Consider the following 10,265-nt stretch of genomic DNA (forward strand, 5'->3'; position numbering starts at 1 on the left):
TTTTAACCGACATTTTTTAAAGAAAGGAAAAATTATCTCTGGGATTGTTTTAATGCATTTTATTTAATGAATACCAAATCCAAAGAAATGGCATAGGATTAAGAAAAACAAATTTTATATATATATTAAATTCTTCATTTGAAAATAACAAAAAGAAAATTCTGCTACAATATGAGAAATTAATAAATATAATCATTCCTAGTTATTTGGCTGAGCAAGCAATATTTTACGTACTTCTTCTAATAGAACTTTAATTCTACGTAAAAATTTAGAAAATCTATCAGCTGTTAAAATTAAATTATCAATTTCATTCTTCAGCTGTCCTGCTAAGTCTTGGGCACTTTCTATGCTTGTATGGAATACAGAGTTACCAGCGGTTGCCACATTTTGAACCATTCCGATTCCAGTCTTGGTAACATTTGTTACTACTTCGTGGCCAGTTTTAACTAAATTTCCTATTATATGGAATTTTTTATCTTTTAATGTTTTAATAAACTGCAATAATTCCGTACCAGGAGCTTCGTCATTTTTCATTCTACTTTCGCCATAATCGGATATGAATTCTAATTCAGGAACAATCTCTATCAATCCTAAAACAATGGATGTACAAATAAGTTATAGGAAAGCATTTATTGATGGGAAAGATGTTGATTAGACTTAAATATGATTTTGGAATTCGAAGTTTAAAGGAAATGTGTTTATACATCAGGCATGTAAAGAGATATCTCGATAGGAAATTTGATGGGCGTGTTATATCGACACGGGGGGCGATTTAGTGGCACGTCTCTCACCGGATTTGACACCTATGGACTATTTCCTGAGGGTATCCCTGAAAATCAAGGTGATTGCTCATAACTTTTTTCTTTCTTTACTTATTTCTGCTTATCTAAAAGCATTTCTAAATCTAGGTGTATCAGAATCAAGCCGAGATTGCATCTGTAGATGAACTAAAGCAGAGAATAATAGATGCCTGTAACTCGGTTAAAGCCGAATCTATTTCTTTGGCAGTAAGGGACAATTGGCTGGAAAGAGCACGTCTATGCATCTCTAATGGTGGAGGCCATTTCGAGCATGATCTGTAATGTTAATGAGAAGTAAAATCTATAATAAAATAGTACTTTTCTTCTTATTCAATCAAAAAACCGTTATATATTATAATTTTGACATTTCTTGTAAGAATCATGTTTTCATTCATAACTTGTAAAATATCGCTCACAGAAAAAAACCGTTCAAGTAAAGTTTTCTGAAAAAAAATAGAGGAATCTATTTCTGAAATAAAAACCACACCTCCCCATCTGAAAAAATGAAGTTGGTGCCTGTATCTCGCTTCTGGAAGCACCGAAAAAATTTACAAATTAAATTTGGATTTCTAACAAAAAAACTAAGGGAACACGTATTTTTTAGTTTTTTTCTAGCTATCTTAGTTTCCGAGAAAAAGTCGTTATCCATATAGCTTGGGACACCCTGTTATATGTATCCCATAAAATTTGGAAGGAGATGATGTGTGAATATTCATACCAAATTGTTATTTTTTACATAGTTTTTTTTTTTTTATAAAATACTGTGAGGTTCTATCAACTCTACTAGAGTGCTTCTACTACAATTAATTTGAAGAGAACTTAAGAACTAGATATAAGCTTTTCATTAAAATAATGTTAATTGCAGAATTATAAACAATGAAATCACAGAAGTGGAAAACAGTGCTCACTTAAAATTTCTTTGGCTAGTTGGTTTGCCTTATTTCCAAGTTTTGTAGGTTTAGTGTTGGCGCCAGTGTCAGCTTTGATATTTTCTCTGGGTCGTGCACCCACAAAAAAATCCTGAATTAAAACAGAATAGGAGAACACTGCGTAAATCAACAATAACTTCATTGTAGAACGAATGATTAGAAACTAAAATATTGACTGCAATCGGATTTAATTCTGAACACTTGTTCAAACTAAAATTTTTATTTTTACGAATATCAAATGTTGGCGCTACATATTGTAGAACCGATCAAAACTACCAATGATGTGATGTGAACAGAACCTTGTAGGTTCTACGTTTTAATTTTTATAGTTTGCATTAATATTGTTTTAGTTTCAACCGATTTAGTAACAATACGAAAAAAAAAACTAAAATAAGGTAAAGTATACATTTTAAATGTCTATTTTTGATAATGACAAATTTGATGCTGCAATGTAATTTTTCAAATAATATAAAAATTGTATATTGTACCATAAAGTGAAATAGCGCAATATAATTTAAAAAAAAACAAATCCTAATGAAAGGCTAACATAGTCTGCAAGCACTTCTTCTGAACTTGATAATCCCTCCTCTTCACTAAATAACCAGTCTCCGGTTAGATATTTTCTTATCAACGTAAAATAAAACAATAGCTGCATAATATTCGCACATTTAACAGATCTCTAATCTTACTGATATCCGTCATCTTCATCCTCAGTCTACCACACTCCTCCGCACTCTAAGAGCGAATGTATATCCCATATATCATGTATAGCTAGGAATCTCATGGATCTAGTAAATGATCATAAGAGTCACAAAGCATCTGAAATTGGTTTGTACTTGTTTTTCAAACATCTTAGATTAGAAATATATTATTAATATTTAATTTTTACTCTGATTCTGTCGTTAGAATATCAGGACACCGTATAAAAAACTGGGCTACTGGCTGGCCACGCTCTCACTTGTTTTTCGGAGGGCAGAAGACCAAATTGTTATCTATGAATATTGTTCTTTATCCTCAGAAGAGGCTGCTGAACGGGTTCGTCGGCTGGCTGGTCCTGATGGCTGGTGAGTTGTAGCCCAGTAGTAACTTTAAGTGCGGTGATTTTGAGCCCCAGAATGGTCGACTCAGCGGTTGCAAGGCCGGAAGTGGTGGCTTGTATCTGTATGATTGTAAATGTAACTTATTGATGAGCTGAGGTGCTTATTTGTAATATATTAGAGTCAACTTAGATATATAATCGTATCATAATATTTAACTGGGTCTGTTTAGGTAATAAGTACGGGAAGAATCATTGGGAATTTAGTTTGGTTATTTGTTGATAATTTGTTTTGTTCTTTTGAATTAAATAAATATTATAGCCGAAAACTGTAATTATATTGAGTTATGATTGGAGTGATCACTTCGTGTTTCCTCAGCCCTTTGCATTCACTTAAAAATTTAAATAAGCGTCTAATTTGCATCAAAGATGACTTCCAAAATACATTTTAAATTATTACAATTTGTGTTAAAAAAAACAAAACAAAACTACCTGACATAAGCACTGTTTGCATTCTTTTGAACAAATAAATAAACAAAGTAAATATTTGGTATTATAAAAACAAAAATTAGAATTTAAACAAGTGTTTTTACAAGCATTTAACATCCGACAGTAGTAAGTAATTGCACCGGTTCTACAATGAAGTTATTGTTAATCTACCCAGTGTTGTTATGCTTTGTTTTAGTGCAAATTATTTTTGTTAATGCCCGGCCATATCTTGAGGATGCAAGTACTTCTACTGACCTATATTTTGGAGGTCAAATCGGCCAACAAATGGATACAGATTTTATTACTAGCACACACTTTGGGAGCAAGGTAGTTGAACTAGCCAACGAATTTTTAGGTAAGCAACATTATCTTTTTCTTTTATTCACGAATTAAACTATTGTCTTTGGCCAGATTCATCTTTTATCCGTAATAGTTTCGCTAGTACCATCGATATACTTCTTATTTCAAAGAATCAACTTGTGTTTGTAATCTTACTTAAATTTCTTTTGTTGTATTACGATAGTAGAAACATGGTAGCAATGTGTAACTTTAATAAATTCAAACAAATAATCTATCTTATGCCCATATATATTAGTATTTCCAAGTTACTGCTAATTGATATACCTAATATTCCAGGGTTGATAAAAACTTTGACAGGCTCCAGCAATATGTCAGCTTATGGTGAAAAGAGTATGAATAAAACCATGCAACTTGTAAACAATTTACTAAATGAGATGAACGTATACCGAGAAAGGCTGCATCTGTACCTCATTAATTTGGCTGAAACTTGGGGTCACGCGGTGATTAGGGCTGCGGTGAATGGATGGGATATGAGGCAAGATATAATATCTGCTGTAAATAATAAAGTACAATCTAGTGTAAGCATTGTTCATGACATAATAGAAAAACTGAATGAAAGAATTGAAAGTTTAGCTTCAATAGTTGATAGTTTTATCAGTCCTTTAATTCAAATTCAAAATCACTTAAAAGACATATATAAATTAATCGTGCAAAAGGCAAACTAAGAGCTCTGATTGATTTCACAAATATTCTAATTGGAGCAAAGCAGTTTCTTTTCCTCACATAATAAAAAATAACTTTCAAATAAAGCATTTAATAAATCAAATTGTAATTACAATGACAGTAACTGATTTAATTTTGTCAAAAGTTTAAAATAAAATGAAAAGTTTAGAAATAATTGATCCTCTGCTTACTTAAAACATGTATTTTTAGTGCAAAACGTATTTCTTGTTTTCACAACTAACTCAAAATAATAATCAAACAATTTGCCCATTTTCATGTTACTTCAAATGACCATCACTATTGTACGTACTTTTACAAGTGATAAAGTACATTTATTTAGTATTGACGCCAATAGTAGTTTTTAGATTAAATAAAAAAGGGAGGCTTAATAAAACCAAATCTACAGACACATAAAAGATCTATTTTAATTTCCTTCAGTGTTCATATCGTAGAATATAGGCGGCTATTATCATATAGGTATGTGAATGATTTTGTATTATCTTTTAGTGACCGTAAATTAATATTTAGGATTGAACTAGCGATGATTCAGTCAAAATAAAAAACAACAACTCCGCCCTGTTGAATTTGAACGTCTACATCCTGTCAAAGACGCTGAAGGTCTTCACCACACTGAAGTGTTTAAAGAAAGTCATCCGAGAGCGAGGAATTCCTGAAATGTGGAGAAAATGAGCACTTCCTTTACGTGAAAAAGATTTAACGAAGTCTGGCAAGAAAATGGGATCAAAACTTTGGTCGAGTAACCCAGGGCAGATCGACAAGTGAACAGATCAGTGTTACCAGTTATTTGCGCTTCAATGGAAGAAGAAACTGGTTCAATCTGTGATCGTATGAATAGAGAGTGTATAAAAGTCTTCTGGATTATTACCCATAGAGTTGTTGTATGGCTAGCTACCTCTAGTGAGTAGACTCAAATCTAAGAGAGTTCATGTGCCAGAAATACTGGCTACACTAGGCGTTTCAGTCTAAATGGCGGGCGACAATTTGGAAAAATCAGGAGAAATGGAAAGTTAGATTCAATAGAAAGGTTTATAAGGTGCTGAGATACATTGCAGAAAATCTGGTATTGGTGAAGAATGCCGCAGAACACACGGGTCAGCCAACTCGGTATAGGGTATCTTTAGTAGTAATTTCTGTTACAGGAGGAAACTCCTGTACAGTCAGCGAATGGCTGGTGCGTGGAAGAAGATGGTTCTCAACATTGGTTCATGCATTAGAAATAAAACTCTACCACCCTATAAAGGAGGGAAGTGAAATATGATGAGCAGAAGATGGAAGACGAAGAGTTAGAGCCTGCCCCGCGAGTAGTTGGTGTCTCTGACGGAGAATAGAAAACTGAGAGAAGCGCAGAGAACGAGATCAATCAAAGGAGACGGAGCAAACATTCTTAAAGCCTCCTAGTCATCATCAGCAGTTAATTAATTAGTTTGATGTACAGAATTTGAGTGACTAAGTTTAATTTAACTTCTAACAATTCACTCGTTGATAGGTGAAAATCCGAAACTGTTCAAGAAGTAAAAATATGCGTACAACATATAAAGTCATTCTTTAAAGACTTGAACACATTTCCAAATATACTGAATCATACCCCATGCAAGAATTTACCATTATTTTAAATAATTTACATAATTTACGTTTTCTAAAGGTGAAATTAATAATTGTTTATCAGTTCAAGTATCTATAATTATATACTTTTTTTTTTAATGGTACGAAATTGTGCAAAGAATTTAATGTACAAATCTAAATGTCTTTAATTACTATTCCAACGCTGAAAACTTTGCAATAAATCAAGTCAAACTCTCTTCTTGAATGTAATTTTAAAAAAAGTAATAGATCATTTATTTTGAGCTATTTCTGACAGATTTATTCATCCTAACATAAAGTCAGATGCATCTCCTTTAACGCAAGAAAATAAATGTTTCGTTTTAATAATTTTAATTGCTACTTTATAATTTTATATCAATTGATTTATGTAGTAATTTTTTCATCTTCAATGAATCTCAAATTCAACATCCATATTCAAGTTTTTTAAATTAGTAACAGATATCTTTCATAATACCTAGTTTTATCATAAATGTTGTTACAAAAGTTTTTTGAAAGATGTTTATTCTGTATTTATCATTACTTATGCTTTGTATCTTCTTTGCAATGATGCTTGGAAGATAAATGTTTTTCACTCGTTTTGCTACAGAGAGCACCCTAACGGATAATCAACTCTTTTCATATTCAGAAAGTTAATTAGCTTCTCAAAATTCTGAAACATCCGATTCTCAGGGAATCAACCATGGATTTATCGCATCATTAACAGATAGAAGGAGCTCCTATTTCACTAATGGTAATCCCAGTTTTTTGACTCGTACTATGTTCACAGAAGTAATAATCAATCTTTATTTAAACTTTTGTTACATATAGTTTTTCATTCACACAAAATCCTACAAGACATATTCATGTTCATTGACCGACCTTCTGAGCAGTTGTAAATACTATGCTTACAACATTAAAACAAAGAAAGAAAAAAAAAAGTGTAGCAATTCGCATTCAAAGTAAACTTCTCACGAAATAAAAAGTCATGTCTTTGGAATGGAAATATCAGAAAGATCTTTGTACCAGATCGATTAAAAGTGCCTAACACATTTATCGGATTATCAATCTTAAATACTTAAACCTGCCTTGAGGAATCATAGACGTAAATCCACAGCGGTTCAAGAACTTAGATGCCGTGGTCATACGTTGAGAGCATGACTTATCAGAGTTGTCATTCTTTTCTGATTAGCCTGACGTTTATCGTATGTACAAATCGCCTATTTTACCACTGCAAATTTTCATTAATACAATTCATAATTAATTAAATGATTAACGTAAATTAAATCTAAAATTGAAGATTTTTATTGTAGTTTATTTTAAAATGAAACCATTTATGTTGGAATAAAAAATAATTTATAGAAATTTTCATGCATGAAATTAAGGTAATGAATAATTGTCAAATCAAAACTGTTACTACAAATATTTGATATAGACAAATTTTTTTCTGTATCAATATGAAAAGTTGTTTATTCAAGTGTTCAAAAAAAAAAAAAAAATCCGAAGAATTGAAAAATTGAGCCTAAAAAGTGGGGCGTAATCTGAAAAGAGATATTCAACTACTGTCAGTAACGAGGTGGTGTTCAATGCTGATGAAGTGTACCTTCTTAATAATTTTAGTGCTCCAAGTGAATTGGTGCAGGGGAGCTTTTCAAAATAATGTTTTACAAGAATCTTCACTAAACACTGAACTTTTAACAGATTTAGAAGATAATGGGCCAACTTTGAAAACAGTGAAAAAGCGGTCCCCCACCGACTCATTAAATTCAACTACAGTTGAATCAGTTCAAGTACAATCTACCAACACTCCACCATCCTCTGAATCTACCAACAAAGGACCATCATCTGAATCTATAATCAATGAAAAACCCTCTGATGAACCCATCACTAAACCAACTTCTGAATCTCCCACGACCCAACCAACCACTGCAACGGTTTCTGCTAAACCATCAACGGAAGTTACCACCGCTGCAGCACCATTACAAAATGAAGCCGGCGAAACCCCTAAAGTTATAGAAGAAATAACTGCAGGTGGCACAGATGTTGATAACTCCACTCAAAAAGGTAATAATACATTAATTAATGAATTTATAAAGATCATACACTGTTCTAATTTGAATGCATTATAAAATCAATTTCCGCACACATCAGCTTATTAAAAATTGGAAATTTTAAATTTTAAGATCTGTTAACTTATTTCCATTTAAAAAAGATTAATAATTATGGTTCTGTAAACAAAGACTTGTTTTTCTAGGAAGTTCAAGTGACGTTCCGGAGTCTTCGAATAATGGGACTTCGGATATTACGAATATTGGAAACAAAGCAATAGAAACAATAGAGGGACTTGGAAAAGACATCTTAGAAAGTGTAGGGAATTTAAGCACTGTTGGTTTTCAATGGATTACAGACTTACTGCATACAGGAAGTGAGTTGTTAACGGGCAACGGGCAGCCAGAAGCTGGCAAAGTTACTGAAACTACCGATGGGATGGTGTGATGACACATAATAATAACTACTACATCAATTCTAAAAAGTCCAGGTAAGACAAAGCAGCTTTTAAGGTAACAGATTATTTACATTTTTTTCATGCTTTCAGTGAATGAAACTGTTACTTTCAGAGTTCAAAATCTTAGAATAATGGTAATAATTATAAAATGGTAATAATACTTTGTTTTTAGAAACTACCACTCAAAATAGTTTATTTCAGTCACCTTGGACGACAAGAATATGTCAAACATTTTAATCAATAAACACACAAATTTTAATTTCTAAATTAGGGTTATTTATTGAATAAAAAAAAAAAGAAAAAGAAGAAAATGCTGGTTTGTGTAACAAAAATTCGGAAGTAGACTTCCATAATATTGGATAAAACCACACTGATGTTCCAGGCTAGACCTAACATCAAGGATAGGTACATTGTTTTTCTCCTCCTGCTGCTAGGAAAAAGTAAGAAATGTTTAAAAACTAGTTTTCACTGGAACTACAAGTCCCTTGATTACTAAAATGTGGTTTAAAAACATAAATTTTGTTCATTCTCTCATTCTTGGACATGTTTGAACATATTTATTTGTTTAAAAATTGCAGAGAGCTCAATTTCGACTCTTTCCGCTAGTTATCAGCACCGCATCAAAGGTTTAGGACAAAATCTGTAAACTGGAAAAAAAAAAAATACTACAATGTGTTTTTGTATTCTCTCAACTAGATTGTATGTACTTTAAGGTTAATTAGCTCTTAAGATCAATTTAAAACTTGTAAATTTTTAACTTGATATTTTATTTTGTTTTTTATTATTACTATTTACGATGCATAACTTTTAGTAAATTCAATGTGTATGTATTAAAATAAATATATATGCAATATATAGATTGAAACCCATCTTTGAAAGTGTAGACTTTTTTTCTATTATTTAAAATAGTGATCATTGTATTATTTTTAGTGAAGCTCGATAGTATATTTCCCTCGAATCCTTAGCTATGAAAATATAAATATTTTCTATAAGGTAATAAAAAAAATAATAATATAAGCTACATTTTTTAAATAAAATATCCAATTTTTTGTAACTTGAAATTTGACAGGTAAACTGCGACAAGTGTAATCTCATACTATCTAGCGGTGGAAGGAAAAACTACAATAATTAGTAGCTTAAAAGTGCCGCTAGATAGCAATGCTAATTACTTTTATACAAAATAATTTAGTTCATTTCTTTCCAGTTATTTTTGTAGTTTAAGAAGTATGTAATTTAAATTGTTAAATAAATATCAGATTACAGTACAATTTCATTTTATAATTCTGTAACGTATTTGTATTAATAATTGGTTCATGATAGAAGCGTTTAGTACATTTCTATTGGTTAGATACTTCACTTTTTTTGAAACTTAGTTTAATTTTATGAACATTATTGCATATGGTATTTTAGTTTTGGCTTTTGGAAATCAGTTCATTCACAAATATACTGCAATAAGTAAGTTCATTATACTATGAAAAAAAAAATACATAATAAATTTTATATCTTTAATTTTGCAATACTTCATCTTTAAAAGAGTAAGAGCAGCTGGCGCGTTGAACTTATCTAGCCAAATTAATTCTAAATCTGGAGAACATCCATAGTCTTAATATTATTTACAGATTTAAGAGGGCCTCACACATGAGGGGATATCTCCTCTCTTCTAGTATATAAGCGTCAAGAACCCTAAAAGTCAGATTTATACAAAATTCCGAGTGACACATTAATCATAAAAATCAATGGACGTTTGAAACGATTTCGATGCTTCCCTTAGTGAGTGCAATAGAAAGATGACACTTAAACATTGCGAAGTAAAACCAAATCCTTCATCTTGCTAGATGTCATCACTAATCTGTACAGTAAAGTCTAATAACAGAAGCAAAATT

The 10,265-nt window shown here is 31.4% G+C and overlaps 3 protein-coding genes across 4 annotated transcripts; 2 read left to right on the plus strand and 1 right to left on the minus strand.

Moving 5' to 3' along the window:
• Positions 1-63: 63 nt before the first annotated feature.
• Positions 64-1,871, minus strand: LOC141453048 (uncharacterized). Its single transcript, XM_074125766.1, has 2 exons — positions 1,709-1,871; positions 64-590 (listed from the first exon to the last, which is right to left on the minus strand). The coding sequence occupies exons 1-2, from the start codon at positions 1,869-1,871 to the stop codon at positions 199-201; spliced, it is 555 nt and encodes a 184-aa protein (XP_073981867.1). The 3' UTR covers positions 64-198.
• A 98-nt stretch (positions 1,872-1,969) lies between these two features.
• LOC141453046 (uncharacterized) lies at positions 1,970-7,716 on the plus strand. Of its 2 annotated transcripts, XM_074125765.1 has the most exons (6): positions 1,998-2,124; positions 2,444-2,557; positions 2,636-2,793; positions 3,451-3,609; positions 3,891-6,630; positions 7,578-7,716. In XM_074125765.1, the coding sequence occupies exons 3-5, from the start codon at positions 2,724-2,726 to the stop codon at positions 4,277-4,279; spliced, it is 618 nt and encodes a 205-aa protein (XP_073981866.1). In that variant the 5' UTR covers positions 1,998-2,124; positions 2,444-2,557; positions 2,636-2,723; the 3' UTR covers positions 4,280-6,630; positions 7,578-7,716. The 2 variants fall into 2 exon arrangements, with proteins under 2 accessions (XP_073981865.1, XP_073981866.1); XM_074125764.1 differs by lacking the exon at positions 2,444-2,557 and having other exon boundaries at positions 1,970-2,124.
• LOC141453045 (uncharacterized) lies at positions 7,245-9,650 on the plus strand. The gene is made up of 3 exons (XM_074125763.1): positions 7,245-7,940; positions 8,131-8,415; positions 8,961-9,650. The coding sequence occupies exons 1-2, from the start codon at positions 7,463-7,465 to the stop codon at positions 8,370-8,372; spliced, it is 720 nt and encodes a 239-aa protein (XP_073981864.1). The 5' UTR covers positions 7,245-7,462; the 3' UTR covers positions 8,373-8,415; positions 8,961-9,650.
• The last annotated feature ends 615 nt before the right edge of the window (positions 9,651-10,265 follow it).

Source organism: Rhodnius prolixus, unplaced genomic scaffold, assembly GCF_049639745.1.
Source record: "Rhodnius prolixus isolate KJV_2025 unplaced genomic scaffold, Rpr scaffold_3, whole genome shotgun sequence".
Lineage (NCBI taxonomy): Eukaryota > Metazoa > Arthropoda > Insecta > Hemiptera > Reduviidae > Rhodnius > Rhodnius prolixus.

Coding starts and splice junctions, on each gene's coding strand:
- LOC141453045 (XM_074125763.1), top strand. CDS start 7,463: ATGCTGATGAAGTGTACCTTCTTAATAATTTTAGTGCTCCAAGTGAAT. Junction 7,941..8,130: donor TGATAACTCCACTCAAAAAG/GTAATAATACAT, acceptor TTGTTTTTCTAG/GAAGTTCAAGTGACGTTCCG.
- LOC141453048 (XM_074125766.1), bottom strand. CDS start 1,871: ATGAAGTTATTGTTGATTTACGCAGTGTTCTCCTATTCTGTTTTAATT. Junction 591..1,708: donor ACTAGCCAAAGAAATTTTAA/GTGAGCACTGTT, acceptor CCATTGTTTTAG/GATTGATAGAGATTGTTCCT.
- LOC141453046 (XM_074125764.1), top strand. CDS start 2,724: ATGAATATTGTTCTTTATCCTCAGAAGAGGCTGCTGAACGGGTTCGTC. Junction 2,794..3,450: donor CTGGCTGGTCCTGATGGCTG/GTGAGTTGTAGC, acceptor GCTTTGTTTTAG/TGCAAATTATTTTTGTTAAT. Junction 3,610..3,890: donor ACTAGCCAACGAATTTTTAG/GTAAGCAACATT, acceptor CTAATATTCCAG/GGTTGATAAAAACTTTGACA.